The 22,207-nt window shown below is 39.7% G+C and overlaps 1 protein-coding gene and 2 pseudogenes across 1 annotated transcript; all 3 read left to right on the plus strand.

Annotated features, from left to right (window-relative positions):
• Window positions 1–4,856: 4,856 nt before the first annotated feature.
• On the plus strand, window positions 4,857–6,388 carry LOC145981810 (glutathione S-transferase LANCL1 pseudogene; annotated as a pseudogene).
• A 5,551-nt stretch (window positions 6,389–11,939) lies between these two features.
• LOC145981770 (lanC-like protein 2 pseudogene) lies at window positions 11,940–13,486 on the plus strand (annotated as a pseudogene).
• Window positions 13,487–15,363: 1,877 nt separating this feature from the next.
• On the plus strand, window positions 15,364–20,388 carry LOC145981744 (uncharacterized). The gene has a single exon (XM_083115150.1). The coding sequence runs from the start codon at window positions 15,364–15,366 to the stop codon at window positions 20,386–20,388; it is 5,025 nt and encodes a 1,674-aa protein (XP_082971276.1).
• Window positions 20,389–22,207: the final 1,819 nt, after the last annotated feature.

The raw sequence follows: 22,207 nt of genomic DNA on the forward strand, positions 1-22,207 counted from the left end.
TTCAAGGACAGTGGCACCTATGGCAATCGGCTTGTTGAGCATCACTTGCTTCTTGTTCTTCTCGACGAATACTAGATTCTCGTCGAAAATGGTGAAGTTTTTGAAGTAGGGGGACGCGACGATCTTCTCAAATTTCTTTTCGCCCGTGACCAACGTTGCGTCGATGTAATTACGCACGTTCTCCATCGTCTTGCCGTAGATGGCGTTGTTAAACAGTTTGTACAGATCCTTGTCTGCAGGCGATGTCGATTGCGCTCTGCGGCGCGTGTTCTCGGCTATGTAGGGTTCCAGCCATTTGCTCTGTCGGAACTTCAATCCTCTATGAACTTTCTTCAACTGCAAGCCGTGACTTATGTAAAATTGGAGGAGTCGGTAGTGCAGAATGTAATTCCGCTTGTTCCCCATACTTAGTATTAGTTTTGGCTCCGATGATCCTCCAGGTGGCTTCTCTTTGGTGGGGGCCAGGGCCAATCCGTGATGTTTCTCGTGAAGCCTTTCGGGATAATCGAGATCGACTTCCAAGAAACAGCCCCATTCATTATCTTCGCTCCAGTTGAGAAAATCTTCGCAGAAGAGTTCCTCTTCGGTCATCCACGCGTAGTCGCTGATGGGAAGACACTGGGACATGGAGTGGCCGTACAGGTTGTTGACATCCCAGTAGACAATATAGGTGTTGGGCTTCGATGCATCGTAACCAGGCGTATGAGGATTGTTTGCCCGAGCATGGCGTCGGGGGCATCGTCAGCGCAATAAATGAGGCGCGGAACAGGGAGAGAAAATGATACACGCGCGCGCGTGTGTATGTGTGTGCCACATCGTTCCCGAGAGAGAGGTTTACAAAGGTCACGATCTACAAACATTTGGTCCTTCAAAAATAAGAGAATAAGAAGATGAGAAGATGAGAGCTCATCTTTCACTCATCACTGCTTTTCTGCGCCCTGAAACATCACCAGCGCAATAAATGAGGCGCGGAACGTGGAGAGAAAATGAGTGTATGTGTGTATGTGTGTGTGTGTGTGGCACATCGTTCTCGAGAGAGAGGTTTACAAAGGTCACGATCTACAAACATTTTGGAGGATGAGAAGATGAGAAGATGAGAAGATGAGAAGATGAGAAGATGAGAGGATGAGAGGATGAGAGCTCATCTTTCACTCATCACTGCTTTTCTGCGCCCGTGAAACATCGTCAGCGCAATAAATAAGGCGCGGAACAGGGAGAGAAAGTGAGTTTTTCAACTTTTTGTGGTCGTTTGGTCAAGAAATCAAAACTGTGCTCAAAGGCATATTTACTATCTACTTATGTAGAATAAAAAATTACTTAATTTCAAATGAGATAATTTTATGCATATTTCATTTTAACCTTCTAACTTCAAAGAAGAAAATATTATGTGTAGCAAAAATACATCTCTAGTATTCTGAAAGTTATATTTCGTTCTCCACAATAAGCATATTCTAATAACGTAGAGAATAGTAAAAATAATTTACTAACATCAATTGATAACTGTTTTTGGTAACAGCTATTTAGGCCTAGAACTCCATACTATTCTGAGTATAGTTACCGGAAAAATGCGCGTTCAATTGATGTAAATATAGTCCGCACTTTCCTTTGGAATTTAAGTTGGTGAGAGTTATTTTTCTTTGCATTAAAAACGTCGATTACTAAAAAAAGTTGCATAGTCTGAATGGCCCTTAGACGTACATGCGCATATCATATAAACCTTGAAAGATATTTAACTCCTGCAGATTAGTTTCTAAAGGAAAGTTGTTCGTCACTATTCCGTGAACTTTAGCGCCCACTGGAATTTAAAATCCGCCAGGTTTAGCGATTTCTCACGAAAGTTTGCAACTATGTAGCGCAGACCGTCTCGAGTCCCCCTAGACATGCCTTGTATATGCTGCACTCTGGTGCCGAATGCAAGAAGTATTGGCGCTTGAATCAGGGCTCCCAGCGCCATATGTTCGCACAGCCCAGTGAACATTTTCGCGGTATAGTGGCCAACAGTCCCTTAGCTGTCAGTCTGATGCGACAAGCACAGCAATTGTGTTCAACGCAATCCGTGGAACACCGTGGGAGTCAGTGTTACCAACTATCTAAAAAAGTTATCAGACGTGAAAGACGTCAACTCCGAGTAAATTGTGTGTATATATTCGAACATCAAAGAAATATTTTTTCGAATAAAAATGTGTGCATTTAATATGTATGTAATTTAAAACATATACATGAGTGTTCACGTGCTAATGCGAACATTATCACGCGACGCGCCTGCTTAATAGAGTTATAGTTAAGCCTGAATCACACTGAAATGGATATCCAGTAGGAATGCTCTAGTTGACGCTGGACTGGATACCCATTTGTTAGTTTTCGCCTCACACGGTACTTGTTACACCGTACTTGTCGATAGTCTTTCGTTCCCATAATGGCGGCCGCGCGAGATGTAAACAACGTATCACTTCACACTTTTAAAATACGATAACTATTCAACCGAGAGGAATTTCGCTTCGTATTAAATGGTTTTAGGTAGAGAAGAATGGCGCTGATAAAATACATACTTTGCAACGTTTACTATACACGTATGGAAGAATATTTTAGCTTTTTCAATTGTAAACATGCCTTTCGTGCTGTATGCACTCGGAAACCACAGACAAAAAACGCTACTTTGCAAACTCACAGATTATCTTCACATGGCCAAACTTTGCTCTGATTGGCTGTTCCACAGAATCTAGTCGAAGAAAGTTAGTAGCAATTAGAACATGTCCTATTCCTCAAAACCAGTCAAGCAGTCAGCCAGGCGGCCATGATTTCTACCTAGAAAGTCAGTTCATCGCCAACTAGGGCATTCCAACTAGAAATCCAGTTCCGTGGGATAGGGGCTTTATGTACGGTTGTACCGGTATCTGTCAAAACGTTAATCGCAGAAGAATGTCAGATCACTGAAATAACGAAACTAAACTACCTATATCGGTACACTTGTTACTTCCAGTAAAAATGCCGAGATTGTGGCAGAAGACAATTAAAATCTTTACTAGGTTTCGATAAAAATTCATACGTGAATACAGGGTGTCTCAAAAGTAATAGCGCAAACTGACACAGGTGAAAGTGCACGATAACAGAAGCAAACAAGTCTCAGTAAACATGGTTCTGCAAACGAGCCGTTTTCGAGATAATCGCGAATGTGTGATTGCAAGCCGCCACTTACTTCATTGTTTGTAAACGTCGTCCTAGTTGGTAAAATGCTAATAATGTGTGGTTAGAAGCCGTCACTGATTGGATTTTGTAAACAACGAGTGCTTTACTCCTTCCGCGTTCCGAGGTTTTCTCTTTGCTTACAAATCAGAACATTTCCTAGAGGTAGCGTTGTAATCAAACAGGATGGATACAATCAATACAGAGAATTGTATATGCTTGTGACCAATTCCGAAATGAACCGGAGGTGTTCGAAAGAATTCGAGACTCAATGCGGAATATCGTACAGTATTACATCCAAATGCAAGGGCGACACTTTAAACACCTCCTTTAACAGGTACGAGTGTACAGTAATTGTAACGTGTAACATACTAACGTTTGTTAAAGTAAGTAGAATGTTCAATCAAAGCAATGAGATCTCCAATGGCTTTTCTTACTGTATTATTAGCATTTCACCAAGTAGGACGACGTTTACAAACAATGAAGTCAGTGGCGGCTTGTAATCACACATTCGCAATTATCTCGAAAACGGCTCGTTTGCAGACCCATGTTTACTGAGACTTTTTTGCTTTTATTATTGTGTAATTTCACCTGTGCCAGTTTGCGCTATTACTTATGGAACACCCTGCATGCATGACACATATATTATGAATAAAATACATCTCTTGTGTTATGAGAGTTTGAATGCCACTTAGCTGTTTCACAAGCGAAAAACGCTGTTTTGTTACGCAAAATACTTAAATTGGCATACAATATTAATTGAACATAATATTGTCTAGTATCATAGGGAAAAACATGTAATATTGCATCTTAATGAAGAACGATTTACACTAACAATCAGGGAACTGTAAGGATTCAACTTTATTTATTTTGGAATGCAATTAAAAGCAGCCACAGGATAACATTTTCCAATTACAACAAACATCTTATATGTTTACAACTTAACCAAGATAAGAATGCCCCAGGAAAAATCGTGAACAAAAGTGCAGTCATTTAATTTCTTCTCTTGCTTTTCCTTTTCTCGTGCCTGTGAGCCCTGCGACTACAGCGCCACAAGGGCAATCTTATCTTGGTCACGCTGTAGATTATATAATGTTTCATGGTATTTGGACGCTAATTGAAAGTTTGAAAGCCTGAATTGTCGATGAATAGATGATCATGTATATACAAATAAATTCACCTAATTTTCTTATTTACCCTTGTACAAATATTTGTATTTCATGTGGTATGTTAGTCTTGAATTTATACCTTTGAAAAATATAATGTACTAAACGTCAAAAATTGCTACAACATGGTAGCAATATTACGAACAAAAAACAATTAAAAATGTCTGGCCTAGAATGGTCAACAGTATTATTTCTTTTAGATTTCTAAAATTTAGGAAAAGGACAGCATAATGACAGTAGTGTTTTTATGTTTAATGAAAAAGCTCATTAAGTGTTAAATGTATGACAATCAACATAAAGCTAAACTGTTTTAAGTGTAGCGGAAAATGTATGTGAATAATTCGGAACTAAGACATTTCAGTGAGACCTCTGAAGTGAGTCACCTTATCTGAAGTTGGCTACATGGTTGAAGAAATTTTGTTTGACAATCGACAGCAAAGAATGAAGATTATTCCCTCTCATCCCGACTTGTTTACTATTTAATATGCCAAAGACGGTACATGAGATGTGTTGTTCTACGCCATTTTTGTTAATATGATTTGTTGTTTACTGGCATTGATACGAAACTAGCTTCGAGAACCCGTAAGTACCATAAAGATTGGTGAAGTGAATTAACTACAGATATGGAAGAGAATAGAGAGTTTGAAAACCCATTTGAAGATTACGAGGTTCATCGTGGTAGTGACGTGGTGTACGTGCAGGAGGGAATAATTCGCTTTCAAATGGTACATAAACTTCAAAACTCGGTAGGAAAGCTGCGTGCCACATTAGATGCATCACTCGAGAAACAGAGCGACCCGAATGACTCTACCATCTACACAGGTACAACTGGAATCGTTCTATTGTATTACCTCATTGCTCAAAAGCAAAATAACCCAGCGTTACTGCAAAGAGCATTGAAGATGGTTGAGAAGATTCTGCCAACGTTGCATGGACGAACATTGACTTTCTTGAATGGTGATTGTGGACCCCTGGCTTTGGCAGCTGTTCTGTTCCACAAGAACGGCAACTCCTCAAGGTCAACAGAATTAATCCACAGGTTGACATCTTACGTACCATTCATTGTTGATATGAAATCGAACTTGCCGGACGAGCTTCTGTACGGAAGAGCAGGATATCTTCATGCTCTGTTGTTTGTTAATAAGCATTTGGATAAGGAAGTCATTGATGCTGATACAATCAGACGGGTAGTTACAGCCATACTGAACTCTGGGAAGGCATTAGCGAAATCAGAGAACAAAAGTGCTCCTTTGATGTACAAGTGGGACGGTAGATGTTACATTGGTGCCGCACATGGAATTTCTGGAATATTATACATGCTCCTGCAAGCAAGAAAATACTTGACTGTTACTGAGCTAGATACATTGATCAGACCAACCATAGACTTTTTAATTGGCACACGATTTCCAACATGGAATTTTCCATCCTCTCTTGGCAGTGATGATGACGAGAGAATACACTGGTGCCATGGTGCTCCTGGCATGGTATATCTCTTCGGGTTGGCGTATGAAGTGTATGGTAACAAAGGTTACCTCAAAATTGCTAAAGAATGTGGAGAAGTGGTGTGGAAGCGAGGTTTGCTGAAAAAAGGTCACGGCATCTGCCACGGAGTAGCTGGAAATGCTTACACTTTTGTGTACCTTTACCAGTTGACGGACGACACCAAGCACCTTCACAGAGCACTCAAGTTTGCCGACTGGTGCACAGCTTACGAAGAACACAAGTGCCGAACACCAGACCATCCTATATCACTGTTTGAAGGACTTGCTGGAACAATATACATGATGGTAGATTTGCAAGAACCACGTGAGGCAAAGTTCCCCTCATTCAACTTATGAAACTTTTAGCATATTTAGTCACGCAGAGCTTTCTGTATGTGTAACATTACATTTCAACCTAACCTCCTCTCATGGACGGACCATGATTGCCAATAATTTCTGTTTATCCATTACGTTTGTTGTGATCTTCAAAAATTCAAATAATGTTCATACTGCAATGAACTTAAACACGCATGTGTTAGGAATGATCTTCTGAACTTCGTGAAGTGCAAAGCATAGAACAATAAAATTGATAATACTAATGTGTGTTATCCTGATTTGATTTGCTTTATTTTGCTTCGCTTTTTGTGCCACTTTTGGCTAATTTGTGAAGACGGGAATGGGTGATGATATGATGAATGGACACTCACAAACTTCCATGCCCAAGCCGGGATTCGATTAGCGCGATGTGCTAACCACTCCGCCACGGGGGCCGGCTGTTTGCCAGCATTGATAATGTTGAAAGTACGCTTTAACAGTTAGTTTTTAACTGTCTATGTGTCTGTACACGAGAAATTCAATCGCATTTTAGAGGGAGATCATTATTATATACCTAGGTATATTATTCAAGCTAATTATTATTGAAAGCTTTTTGAGTTTCAAGTTAATGAATTATTCTTCATACATAAAATATATTTTAAAACTAGAATTTAAATTTGTGCATGAACTAATTCAACTAAGGTTATTTCATTCAACTAGAATTCAGAAAAATGTGGAAAATACACTAAAAGAATAAGCCACATGGACAAATATAGTAATCATAAGTTTAAAACATGAAAAGAATACCTATATTTTCCTTTCAAAAATCTTCATCCCAAAGGTTCTTTAATGTAGAGAGCGGAAGGGATGATTGAATCTCCCTCACCCGATATATACAACTAACAATTTGTATTTTTCGCAATTTTTGGCTAATGGACATTTCTACTATGTTTACATAATTTTTAAATTTTGTATCATCGTTAAACCAGCTTTGCGAGGCCTTTCGAGTTTGCATTATTAAACATAGCTTTCAAAGATCGTTCTTGCCGCTTGTCCACAAATCTCACGAAAACACTTGTTCAGTGGGGCATTATTAGTTCCAGGTATGGCAGGGGAAAATTTCGGGGAGGGGGCTTTGCCAGAAATCTTCAGGAGGAGTCAGGCATTGATAAAATTTGAGTAATGAATATAATAACAACAATGATATTTTATTAATAAATTAATAAAAATATCACACTAATTTTATCCCATATTATTATTATTATTGCTGTTATTCTCTCATTGGGTTCTGTTTTGTGTACTAAATTTATCGATCTAATGCTGTTTTTACTTTGCTAATTCTGTTCAAATACTAACTAACTGGACTTTATTTCTCTTATTAACAATATAAATAACAAATTTTCTGCTAAATAAACATACCCTAGGTCTGTGGACGGGTCGATTCTCCTGTCCCGATGCTCATAATTATTCTTATATACTTAACAAACAGTATTATATACAGTCACTATGTACTACACAAGTATGCGTTTCATGGGACTGCAAATAGGTTAAATGCATACACCGCTGGGTGGAGGGTGGTGAACATAACGCAGAGTTGTTAATGGTCTAGGAATTTAAAATAAATTCAATTCCGGTCCAGGAGAGAAAATCAGGAAGCGTAAATGGGTTCTGGACCGTAAAGAACCTTTATATCTGTTCAATTTGGTTCAGAAACCACTGTTTTCCCCTGCTGAATTTAAATACGATCCAAGAACATTTTTCTTTTTTTTTCAGGATGAATTTTAATGCGGTCCAGGAACCTTTTTTTCTGGATGTTCTTAATAGGGTTCAAGTTCCGTATTGAAATGAAACAAAACGCAACTTGTACCGAATTTGAATTGTGCGAGAAAAAAGGTTTCGGTCATGCAGCGGGAACCAATAGAACCCATTAGAATATATGGGTTTCTGGAGCTTTAACAACCCTGACATAACGTGCTACAAAGCTGGAGGTCCTAGGTTTGAGCTCTCTTCAACCGAGATTAAAACCTTGTTATCAAACAGGAATTTAAAAGTCGGAAAGGATATTTGGGACAATCATAAGGGAATTTTCAGTCTGAACCAGAAACAACACCGGAAATGAAGGGGTCGGGCTGCGACAGTGACGTGCCCAGGATTTTCGAAAGGGAGGGGTTATGTATACTTTTTCTAGTCAGCCCTCATCTTGTCATATTGTAACTAGTGCACTCACGGTCCCCGAAATGACGTGTCAATCATACCCCGGCACGGGGCCAAACGTCGTTATGTGTACGGGAAACCGGTCGTGAATCTCACGGTCCAGGTTTTCAAGTTCGGTACTGAGACGGTCGTTTATTGTCATACTATTGCGAGGAGGGGATAAATACCTTGAAATGTTACACTGCTTGGTTTATCTTTGATATGTAGATTCGAACAATCATAACACACTAATAGCATAATATCTGGTACCTGAAAAAACGTCAAATAACAACACTGACGAACGGTAAAAAGTGAATATATATTGTAACAACAAAAAAACATTGCAATCAACAACTGTTTACAAAGCCTCCTCAAACGCTCACTCATTCACTCTTTCTCTTTTTCACACCTCTGAGGTATTTTTACATGTGAAGTATGGATACAAATCATAGATCTCATTAACATATCATTCCTTTTAATTTTTAAACCTTTATGTGAATTTAGGGCATTTGTCTGCCAGCTCCTGTGCTCTTTTAAATTAACTTAAGTGCCAGCCCTCGGAAAGCGGTTCACTAAGACAATTGGGTCGCCGTGATTAAATCTTTCGTTCGAATGAACGTATGCATCCAGTCGTAAGCACGACATTATACAAGTTTCTCGGACGGGGATAATACACATAAGTCTCTCTTGTCCAATGAGAACAACTACACAATTACATAGTGATGCAAAAACTTAATAGGCTCCAGCTGCCGGAAATACACAAATCATTCGTCGGCGCGAACAAAAATTACATCAAAAACCACTATGCAACAAATAATACTACTTCATGCTCACGACCTTGCAATATAAAAATTACGCTTTCCACAATTAAAAAGGACTCATCAGTCAACTATTGACAAATTAAATGGCGCGACGGGGCGGTCAGTTACACACAAAAAAATGGAGCACACTTTGACAATTTACACTAAATATTAAAGAAATGAAATGGAGCTTCTAACTCTGAATGCAGACAATTAAATTAGAACATCTGAACATGAAATAACCCTTTTTTATAACAATATTAAAAAAATATCAGACACGGGGGTTAGGTTCGGGGTTCCTGAGTCACTTTGCAAATAAGTGAGACTTCGGCGTTAACAGTACGGTGTTGATACTAACGATGCACGTTTACATGGCCATAGACCCTCTGAAGAATACTATACCGGACTCTGCTACATTGCGTGGTCATTCATCTCTCCTGGACGCGGGACTTGCACATGGTTCCTTTGTGGCGAAATTGTTCTCCGAGGTCGATCGCGACGAAGAATAATTGCGACGATATGGTGTACTTGCACCTCCTTAGCACTTCGGGCATTCCTCTTGTCACTAGCGTCGGGTGTACGTGGTCACGCGCCGGTCCGGAATCTCTCTAGTGTCGGGCATCAATTGGGCGTCGATCTGCAATCATCTCTCTCTGGTAACGGGCTTCGATTGGGCGTCGTTCTGGAGTCGTCCTTCTCTCTCTCTCTCTCTCTCTCTGGTAACGGGCTTCAGTTGGAAGGTCGATCTGGAGTCGTCCTTCTCTCTCTCTCTCCGGTAACGTGCTTCGGTTGGAACGTCGATCTGGAAACGTCCTTCGGGCTTTGGGCAGTGGTTGGTTTTGGCGTCGTCTGGCTGGCTTCTGCATCGTTGCAGGCGTCAGGGGAGTCGACGGACTCCCTTCTCTATCTCTTTTAGCCGCCCATAATTACGTAGTCCACGCTTGGCAAAAACAAGTCACCGCGTAATACTTTACCAAAATACGGCGCACACTGGTAACTCTCTATCTGCAATTCGCTCACGGTACGTAAGGAAACAAAGTTCACGGACACAAAACAATAATCACGCGAGAGCGTAGCGCGGAGATGCTCTCTCTATGAAATCTGGGTAAAAACTGGGTCTGGAATGGTAGTACCGCATATTTATAAGAGATTCAAATTCGTCCGTTGAAAAGCACGCTCAAGGTGGCTTGGCTTCGCTTTCCGAGGGGGTGGAAATGATCTCTGTCCATTGTCTTGAAACGCGCGGTCGGCAGCGCGTCTTCGATCCTTGCAGGCTTGGGCTCCAGCTGGTTTTCCTGGTCAACCGTGAAGAATGGGTTTGCTCACCCGCTGCGACTCAAGCCCGGTCTCGACGAAAATAATCTTTTCTTTTCTCCGTGTTGGTGCAAATATGTAATTTTCTAAGCGGCGGTTGTCACTCAGGAAAAACCCGTCTCCCAACTCCCGACGTCTGACTTGGATACAAATTTATCCACAAAATAAAGAACCTCACACTTTTATATTTGAACATAAAATGAATCAATAAACAAAAACAATTTATATCGAACTGCGTTTCACATGTCACTAGATACCGTGACAATATTTTCCTACCTTTGACTTTCTTTTTTGAGGAATACTGGGCGAAAGAGGGGGGTTGTAACTCCCATCAACCTTCCTTTGGGCACGCCACTGGGCTGCGATTCAGAGAATGAAACCTGTTTTGCACAAGTTTCTGAATTACAAATGTTTGAAAATTCTACCTCAATGCATTTTTTAAAGCTTTGATTTTTTTAAAATATGAGTTATGGTTTTTGTTTCCGAACTTGCATTAATTCTACATGCATAGAAGTTTCAGGGGGATTGAAACCGCAAACACCCCTTAAATACGACCATGGTTCCAGGAAAACAAAGAAGAAAGTGCCACATAACTGGAGAGGTGCAGACCTCTAATATAAACCGGGCTATAGTCAGATATGAATGACAATGTTAGTATGCCATTGTCTGCAGTAATATTAGTATCTTACTGTGTATGCCGAGAAGACACGGTCACAGAAATAGGACACTTTAGCGTCTTTTCACGTTAAAAAATCGAGATTTAAAAAAAGGAACTTTCCCGGGTAATACAGCACGTCTGATCTGTGGCCTGTCACCTTACCAATAACATGTTATAGAGCAAGTCACTGAGCGGTGATTCCTGCTCCTTCCTTTTCCGCACGAACTACGTCAGTCCCTCCACTTGCTAAATAACTGTGACATTTATGAAATCACGAATATTACTCTTCATTACTTTGCTCCAAAGGTCGCAGAAGGATATCTTGTAAATATTCTAAAACTTGAAAATTTGAGAAGGGCAGGTGCCCCATTGTACCGCAAAGTTACACCTGTGTCAGGCACTGCCTTGAGCACGCTATACTCAGTGGTGACAAGGGAGCAGATGCAATCCTAAACAAGAAAACATATTGTAATTAGATTCACATTTTACTTGGTAATCATGGGTATATTAAATTTATTTAACTGTCACTTCCCTTTAAAAAAGTCCCTGCCTCGGTTGTTCTTGACGCTTCCCCTCCCCTTGCAAATACCTGACGCAGCTAAATGCTAATTTTAGTTTACCAGGGGCACAAGTTTCTGAAAAGGGCAGCTAAAAATACTTTTTTTCTGTCTCTCACAATGCACAGGGAATTGAAAACCAATCTGAACAGACGGAAGTGAACAATGAATAGTCTGTGTTTCCTCACTTTCAACATCTGTGTATGAGTTTTGTGGCGTGGTACCTGTCAACCTATTTTAAGTAATTAAAGGATTTTTGAGGTTAAATCAAAGGATCCTTGCACAGTTTGTTGTACGACAATCTGGAAGTATGGAGGACAAAACAGAATTCGACAATCCATTTGAAGATTATCAAATTCATCGTGACAGTGATGTAATTAACGTCAAAGAAGGTGTACTTCGTCCCGAATTTCAAGAAAAAGTACAGAATTCAGTAACAACTCTACTTAATAGACTGGATTCTTCATTAGAAACACACACTGACCCCAGAGATTGTTCCGTGTATACAGGTACAACAGGAATTGCATTGTTCTATTATTTTGCTGCCAAGAAGCAACATAATCAAGCTTTACTGCAAACAGCACTGCAAATGGTGGAAAAGTGTATACCAACGCTGCATGGTCAAAGATTCAGTTTTCTGAATGGTGATGCTGGTCCTTTGGCTCTAGGTGCAGTTCTTTACCACAATGAAGGCAACTCAGTTAAATCACGCCAATTGGTGGACAGATTGATGTCACATTTACCCAAAGTTCTTGATTTGAAATCGGACTTGCCAGATGAAGTTTTGTATGGAAGAGCAGGATATTTGTATGCCCTTCTGTTTGTTAATAAGTACTTGCAGGAAGACGCGATTGATTCTGGTGCGATAAGGCAAGTAGTTTCAGCTATACTTGAGTCTGGGAATTCCTTAGCAAATTCAGAGCGAAGAAATGTTCCATTGATGTACATGTGGAATGAAAAACATTATTTGGGAGCTGCGCATGGAATTTCGGGAATATTGTACATGTTGCTTCAGGCGAGGAAATATTTGAGTGATGCAGAACTGAACACATTAGTTAAGCCAACTATAGATTACTTGATGGGAATTAGGTTTCCCTCTGGTAATTTTCCATCATCACTTGGAAATAATTCAGATCAAGTGATTCAATGGTGTCATGGTGCACCTGGTATGGTTCAACTTTTCTGTTTGGCGTATGAAGTTTTTGGTGATCAGGCTTACTTAAAGGTAGCAGAGGACTGTGGGGAGGTGGTTTGGAAGAGAGGCTTGTTGCGAAAGGGTTATGGCATTTGCCATGGAGTAGCTGGAAATGCGTATACGTTTTTGTACCTGTATCAGTTGACGAATGACACTAAACATCTTCACAGAGCATCAAAATTTGCCGACTGGTGTACAGCTTACGGCAAACACAAATGCAGGACACCAGATCGCCCACTGTCATTATTTGAAGGACTTGCTGGAACAATCTATATGATGATTGATATACAAGATGCAAGGAATGCAAAATTTCCTGCATATGTTTTGTAAAGTATTTTACCATGGGAGAAGTTTGAGAACTTTTTCGTTCAGTTCAGATATTTTAAAACGTTCAAATACCCAAATTCCAAAATGCTTTTTTTTAAGTTGTTAGCATTGTGAAAACTGTCCTATTCCATATCTAAGACTTGGCGACTACAGAAAGTACATTCAGTTGTAAAACAGCCACATCAGTTACACGTTAGTACTGAATTATCAAAAACAAAAGAAAGCGTAAATGTTTAATCATCTTTATCTTTCCAGGCTTAAATCTTCATGCATATTTTGAACATTAGAATTTATTGTTGCAAGATGTCAATTTGTACTTTGTGCAATAATCTTTTAGTTGTTTTGCAACTTTATCTGAAACTAAAATATATGAAAAGTCAACAGTGCATTCCAATTCTATATCGCAATATTACATGTAAACTTTCAATACACATTAAATTACTGTAGAAATGAATCACCGTTGTTGTGCAATGTAGATAGATACCAGGGAAGGGAAATAGCAAATATTTCGACGATTTGGTACTTTAGTATTATACGGACTACCTCATTTGTCTATGTGACTAGGAATGCTTATGAGGTTAGGTTAGGTTCCATTAGCATAAATACAATGAAAAATTATTATTTAGCCTATATTTATGCTAATGGCACCTAACCTAACCTCGTAAGTATTCCTCGTCATGTAGACAAATGAGGTAGTTCGGTTAATACTAAAATACCAACGATTTTACAAGAACTCTTGGTGCATAGGCATCCCATCATATGTTTATAAATGAAGTACAAAATATTGGTCTACCTTTCGGGAATTAGATGGAACTAACTTTCCTTCGCACACAACCTATAAAAATTATGATCTTCTTTTTGACAGTGGCATATTTAAGGGGAGGGTACCAGATTTGAAATGTTCCCACCCTGGGGGGAGTAGTTTTCTTTCAGGCATAAAGCAAAAATATCTTCTTGCATGAGGATATCGATGATGCTGTTATGGCATTCAATTTTTATTTCTATTTTACATCACTCTTGTTGCAAGAATGAGGATAACTCAAGATTCTTCGTAAAGGTTTGCACTACTATTCATATTCAATACAATTCAATATTCATCAACAAGCAATGGCAATTTCCTATTATACATGTTTCTTTAACATACTTTTACCATTTCTTTCAATTTATCTAATGTTTTAAAGTATTTTAATGAAGATCCAGGTCAACATGTGAGAGGTTGAAACATTGAATTTAAGGAATGATATAATGTGAAAGTACCATATATTTTTTCTTTTTAACTTTTTGTATTGACAGTGTACTATATTTAGAGGCATCAGTAACCTTCCTCATATGTTCTTAAATATTTATCTTGTAGTCTACGGTTATTACAAGCATAAAAATATAGTTTTTCGTTGTGACGCTTCAGGAGAACACATGCTCCCTTTATCAGACATTTATTTTTAGTTTGATTAAAGATACAGGTATAACAATTGTTGGCCCCCACTATGTACTTGGATCCAACATGGCGGCCAAGACATTTTTCTTTATATTTGCCAAGTAGGTGTTGGCAACACTTAGCTTCGAGTGCGCAGCAAGTATGGCTGCAGGACGTCATTTTGTGTCTACAGTTTTCTCTCTTGTCGTCTGTGTGACAGAGAATGTGTAATGTATGTAAACTTATGTGTCTGTCATTAAACATGTAGTTTACATATGGTGAGTGTCCTTTGCAAATTCACCTATCCAACCACCGAAAGTTTTTGGATACAAATCGGAACGGGGCTCGCTCCCCGACATGGTCCTCCATAGCCGGATTTGTGACATTCTGTGAAAGTGATTCTAGTGACTTTGTGTTTTTCTACATGCATATTTGTGAACTGTGACTGTGAGTGTGCATTTGTGTGACAAAGACAGTCTCTGTACAGAACTTCTTATCACACTTTTCGTATTTTCCGTTCGTTAGTTCCTCGCCCGCGAGACGCGAACAAAGAAACTGACGTCATCAAGGCGTGGTGCTGGCCTGAACAAGCATCTTTCGTTACCAGCGTGTAGTGCAATCCGGTTTGCCAATTTTCGGTCGGTTCGCGGTTCGTGAACGCGTAAAAATGGAGCGAATTCTCGCAGCAAAGACAGTGCTAAAACGTGAGATTACGCGTCTCGAGAATCGTGTCAATTCCGGAACTTTAGACAATGCCACGATGTCTTTGTGTGGTGATAAAGCGACGCAACTATCAAGTGACTGCAAACAGTTATTAATCGATCTTGCTGCAAGGGACGCTAGTGACTTCGAAAGGTATGAAGGTGAATTAGGTGTGGAAGAAGACAGACTTGATCAAATTGTCTACAAGCTTCGGTCAGCACAATTAACGGCATCAGGAAGTCTTACATCAGTGACGTCATCCTCACGTGACAGCCCACCCCAGCAACATGTAGGTGAAGTTAAACTACCAAGATTGGAAATTCCTTCCTTCAGCGGATCGCTGGAGGACTGGCTAAGTTTTCATGATTTGTTTAGTGCAAGTGTCGATAAAAACGCGAACTTAAGTGGTGCACAAAAACTTCAGTATTTGAAGGCTTCTCTCAAGGGCGAGGCTGCCTTGCTTATACAATCGTTAGCAGTGACAGATGAAAACTATAAACATGCGTGGGAGTTGCTCAATAACCGCTATTCTAACAAGAGGGAATTAGTTAGCAACACTGTCCAGCGACTGGTGAATCAGCCGCAAGTGAATGAGAACTCGCACACAAGTTTACGTCGTCTTATCGACACTACAAATGAGTGCATTCGTGTTTTAAAGGTGCTCGGTGTACCTGTTGAATCTTGGGACGCAATTCTTGTTTATCATACAACAAAAAAGCTCGATCCTGAGTCAAGAAAACAATGGGAACTCTCTCTCACATCGCAAGAAGTGCCTAGTTTTTCCGAGTTGACCCAGTTCCTAGATCAGCGTGCGCGTGCATTGTCATCAATGGCAAGTGAAAACAACAATCGGCGGAAGGCGGTGAGTCATAATAAGCCTTCAACCTCTTCCTTTGTAACATCAGCTGTTTCCTTCTGCCCGAAATGCCGCACCAAGCAACACAAACTACACAAGTGTGAAGAGTTTCTTCAAATGTCCGTGCAACAAAGGCACAGTTTTGTGAAAGAGAAGGCGCTTTGCTTTAATTGTTTTGAACAGCACAAATTAAGAGTATGTACATCAAACGGGTGTCGCGTCTGTGGAAAATATCACCATACTTTAATTCATTTTGACAAGGCTAACAAGAATGGGCAGTCGACCAGTTTCTCTCCCCCACAAGTGTCGTCTCATGTTGCAGAAAACAAGTTAGTTAAAACCTCTGGTGTACCACAAGTATTGTTATGTACTGCTATTGTTAATGTTAAAAACAAACAAGGTTACTTTCAGCCTTGTCGTGTGCTCCTAGACTCGGCATCGGAAGTGTCCTTTGTGTCTGAAACATGTTTACAAAGGTTGCAGTTACCTAAGCAACGCACAAACATAAATATTTCTGGCATAACTGAAAGGGGTGTTTACACAGCCAATGCTATAGCCAATGTTCAGTTTCTGTCAAAGTGCAAGACACAACTGTACAGTGTCAGGGCTGTGGTAGTGAAGAAAATTACAGGTAATTTGCCAAGGGTGCAAGCACCAGGGGCATGCACTTGGTCACACATACAGGGCTTACCCTTGGCTGATCCTACATTTAACGTGAGTGCTCCTGTGGATATTTTACTGGGCTGTGATATTTTTCCTTTATTGTTGGGAAGTGGACGCTGCGTGGGACCTCCTGGTACTCCATCAGCTTTAGAAACAGTCTTCGGTTGGGTGTTATCAGGGCAAATTGATGGTAGTGTTGGTAATGCAAATACCAACTCAGTCTCATCTTTCCATGTGTCATGTGATTTGAATACTAACGTACGTAATTTCTGGGAACTTGAAGCATTGCCAACCCTTAATCATTTAACGTCAGAAGAGAAAAGGTGTGAAGCACATTTCATAGCTACTCACCAACGAGAGAATGGTCGATATGTAGTTAGCTTACCATTTAAGAATAATGATGTGGTGTTAGGGTTTTCAAGAGAAACAGCAGTTAGGAGACTTAAAAGTCAAGAACGCAGACTTTCTCACTCCCCTGAACTTCGTAAACAGTATAATGCTTTCATGACTGAGTATAGAGAACTTGGACATATGGAACTCATCCCCCCTGAAGAAATACATAAGGTGCCTAGTGAAAGCTATTATTTTCCTCATCATCCTGTATTTAAAGACAGTACGACCTCACCTATTCGTGTAGTTTTTGATGGCAGTTGTAAAACGTCTACAGGTGTTTCTCTTAATGACACTTTAATGATTGGCCCTAAGTTACAAAGTGATATCATTAGTGTTATATTACAATTCAGAATACATCAAGTAGCCTTAACTTCTGACATCTCAATAATGTATAGACAAGTGAAAATCAATCGACAGGATACAGACTTTCAGAGAATTGTGTGGAGAGAGGATCCTAGTGAACCATTTCAAGACTTCAGATTATTGACTGTCACTTATGGTACTGCTTGTGCACCATACTTAGCTACGAGGTGTCTGCAACAATTACGTGAAGATGAAGGTGCAAATTTCCCCCTTGCTTCAAATGTGTTACTTAATCATGTGTACATAGACGATTTTTTAAGTGGGAGTGATTCTACGGAGGGTGCTATAGAACTGTACCTTCAACTAACCCAACTCCTGCTTAAAGGTGGTTTTGAACTTCGCAAATGGTCCTCTAATGATCCTAAGGTGTTAGACAGTATTCCAAGCGAATTGCTTGAAAGAAACATGCCGTTTCAATTTAATGACAGTGACTGTAAGAAAACATTGGGGATTCAGTGGTGTCCTTCCTTGGATCATTTCTCCTTTAATGTAGTGAGTCCAATTCTGCATTCTGTGTTGACCAAGCGACTTCTCCTCTCTGAGATATCTAAGTTATTTGATCCTTTGGGCTGGCTATCACCTACCACAGTGAAAGCCAAATTATTGATACAAGAACTGTGGAAATTAGAACTTGACTGGGATGATGAACTTCCAACTAATGTAGTTTATAAGTGGGTTAGTTACTGCAGTGATTTACCAAATTTGCAAACTATTAGAATTGAACGTTGCATCATTCCAAAAGACTGTATCGAACTTCATTTAGTCGGGTTTTGTGATGCATCTGAAGCAGCCTATGCAGCGGTTGTTTACCTTAGGTGTGTGTGTTCTGATGAACAAGTCCAGGTTAAACTTGTTGCCTCAAAAACAAGAGTGGCTCCTCTGAAAAAGATAACACTTCCACGACTGGAACTTTGTGCTGCATTATTGTTGGTTCGCCTCATTACTTATGTGCGAAAAGCATTGCCAGTCAACTTCACAACTGTTACCTCCTATTCGGACTCCAAAATAGTTTTAGCTTGGATAGCTTCATGTCCTAGTCGTTGGAAAACTTTTGTGGCGAATCGGGTCTCTAAAATACAAGAGGAAGGTGATATAAAGTGGTGTCATGTCAGCAGTAAAGACAATCCTGCTGACTGTGCTAGTCGTGGGATTCCCCCTTCCAGCTTAGTGACACATTATTTATGGTGGCAAGGGCCTCCATTTTTACATGAGCTACAATTGCTTGAAAACAAGTGTGACATACAAGAATGTAGTGAAGTGAGTGTAGAACAGAAGCAGTCTGTTGTAAGCCTTGTGTCAACACAAAACAACCCATTATTTGAGAGGTATTCTTCTCTAAATAAACTGCAACGTGTAGGGACCTGGTGTAAACGGTTCATTTTCAATGCCCGCAACAAAACCAACAAGCTGCATGGTCCATTGAGCACAAAAGAGTTGTGGGACACACTTCTGGTGTTAGTGAAAATTGTGCAACAGAGTGAATTTGCCAGTGAAATTAATGCTCTTAACAATGGTTTACCCATATCTTCAGGGAGTACCTTGCATAGTTTAAATCCATTTTTTGATGAACTAGGTGTTCTCAGGGTGGGCGGCAGATTGAAACACAGTAACATTCCATACAGTGCCAAGCATCCTATTTTGCTACCCAAAAAGCATAGATTAACAGACTTAATTATTGCATATGAGCACATTATTCTGTTGCATGCAGGGCCACAACTGGTTCTTGCAACGCTACGCCAGAAATTTTGGATAATTCACGGTCGTGACAGAGTGCGTCAATTAGTGAAAAAATGTGTGACGTGCCATAGATATAATCCCACCACATCAAAACAACTAATGGGAAACTTGCCATCACCAAGAGTAACAGTTAATAGGCCATTCTTACAATGTGGAGTGGATTACGCTGGACCAGTAATTCTTAAGGAAATGAGTGGTCGTTCTCGTCGAAGTTACAAAGGCTACATCGCATTGTTTATTTGCTTTTCCTCTAAGGCTATTCATCTTGAAGTAGTGAGTAGTGCAACCACATCAGCCTTTTTAGCTGCTCTTAGAAGATTTGTGTCTCGACGAGGAAAGCCACGTGACATGTACAGTGACTGTGGTACTACGTTTGTTGGTGCAAACAAGGAGCTAAAAGACATCTTAAAAACTGTGAACAATTGCAAGCACAATGAAGAAATAGCTAATAATCTGAGCAGTTTGGGAATACAATGGCATTTCAATACACCTCTAAATCCTCATGCAGGAGGATTATGGGAAAGTGGAATAAAATCAGTGAAATTCCATCTTAAAAGAATTGTGGGAAATACGTTGCTCACATTTGAAGAATTATGCACTGTATTAGCACAGATTGAAGCGTGTTTAAATTCGAGACCACTCACAGCCATTTCCAGTGACCCAAATGATATGCAAGCTCTTACTCCAGGACACTTTCTGATAGGAGATGCATTGGTGTCAGCTCCAGAAAGAGATCTTACCACATATAAACTTAACAGACTTTCAAGGTGGCAACTTACACAAAATTTGATGCAACATTTCTGGAAACGTTGGTCTCGAGACTATCTCACCCAGCTGCAACAACGTTCGAAGTGGAGAACACAACAGAAAAATCTACAAGTTGGTGATTTGGTTCTCATCAGAGATGATCAGCTTCCTCCACAGCAATGGAAACTTGGAAGAATATGTGAGGTTCATCCAGGTACTGATGGACTCGTAAGGACTGTTACAGTGAAAACCAGTACCGGCAATTACAAAAGACCAGTTGTAAAGCTATGTCTTTTGCCATTTAATAATGATTGTGAAAATTGAAAAATTGAACATTTGTATTCAATAATTTCAAGTAGTTCTAGTGTACAATATGTGTAAAATTGTTTTTCATATTTTTTGTTTGCAGTGTACCATTTATTTTTTTATTTGTTTTGAAATTATATATTTCAAGGTGGGCGGTATGTTGGCCCCCACTATGTACTTGGATCCAACATGGCGGCCAAGACATTTTTCTTTATATTTGCCAAGTAGGTGTTGGCAACACTTAGCTTCGAGTGCGCAGCAAGTATGGCTGCAGGACGTCATTTTGTGTCTACAGTTTTCTCTCTTGTCGTCTGTGTGACAGAGAATGTGTAATGTATGTAAACTTATGTGTCTGTCATTAAACATGTAGTTTACATATGGTGAGTGTCCTTTGCAAATTCACCTATCCAACCACCGAAAGTTTTTGGATACAAATCGGAACGGGGCTCGCTCCCCGACAACAATGGTTAAATTTTTTAAACAAAAAAGAATCCCTTATACAATGGATGTTGTCAATGTTACATTGTTGTAATATAGCAACTTATAGAAACTCTGTAAAAGCAATGATTGGGACAATCATAAGGGAATTTATAGTCTGAACCAGAAACAACACCGGAAAGAGAATGGAAAGTGAAAATGGAGAAGTCGGGCTGCGATTCCAAGAATAAACCCTGTTTTGCACAAGTTTCAGGAATTCCAAATGTTTGAAAATTCCACCTCAATCGTCTCCCTGTTATATATATACTGGTTTTCGTTTCCGAACTTCCATTATTCCAACATGCACAGAAATTTCGAGGGATTGAACCCGCAAACCCCCTTTAAATACGGCCATGGTTCCAGGTAAACAGAGAAGGAAGTGCCACATAACTGCAGCTGTGCAGACCTGTAATATAAACTGCGCTATTCGCGATTAAAATTATCCGGTATGCCATCTGGAGGGATTTTCTGGAACTACTCTATGTAGGATACTATGTTGTGTTGAAGTCGTTCAAAGCATGGGAAATGTTCGAAAGAGTAACGTCTACTGTTTAGTTTTTTGCTCTAAATCGTTTTGTGGGTCAGGACAAGTGAAAAGTTTACATGTGTTTCCACCCCGTGGAATCAACAGAATGGAATTTGTAAATAATCAGGGAAGACAGAATTGATTGACCGAAGATTGGCTTGGGGGATAACATTGAAATGTGGAAAGGAAATTAGGAAGAATGCACGAGTCTGTTCACTTTATTTTTCGAAAGATGATTCTATTACCATGAAAGTAATGTTTAAAATTGTTCTTTATGAATAAAACTATTTTTTTCGACAATATTAATGTATAATTATGTATGAAATTTGGAACAGGTGGTAGTCGATTAAGTGCAAAGATGAAAATAGTTTGAGAATTAATTAATCATAAAGGTGGCCAGAAAAAGAAAATCGACATGCTAATGTTGCTGTTTCATTTAGTAATTAAAGCCTTGTTCAGTTAAGATAGCCTCGATGAAATAGTGAATTCTATTATTATTATCCTGTCTTATTATTAAACCAGCCTGCTTCTTTGGGGGGTAAACTGCAACGGTATGATGAAAAGATTCTCTCGGGCTATCGACCAGGTGAGTTGTGGAAAAGATTCCAAGCTTTCGAGAGCTGGCGTCACTCTCCTGAAAATGAGTGACATTAGCTCTCGAGCTTCAAGACTTGCAACGGTGTGTTTACATTTTTCTCCTGTACAAGCTTTGCAAATACAGATGAATTGCTTTATTTTCAAATCATTACAGTTACAACCTGAGGTGCAGATGAAACAGCACTGCTTTGATGAACCAGTGCATAGCCTATACATTAGTTTCATCTGCGTTTTCCG

This window comes from Lepisma saccharinum, chromosome 30 (assembly GCF_977018435.1).
Source record: "Lepisma saccharinum chromosome 30, izLepSacc3.1, whole genome shotgun sequence".
Taxonomy (NCBI): Eukaryota; Metazoa; Arthropoda; class Insecta; order Zygentoma; family Lepismatidae; genus Lepisma; species Lepisma saccharinum.

Excerpts from the sequence above, each read along its gene's own strand:
- LOC145981744 (XM_083115150.1), top strand. The coding sequence starts at position 15,364 with ATGTCTTTGTGTGGTGATAAAGCGACGCAACTATCAAGTGACTGCAAA.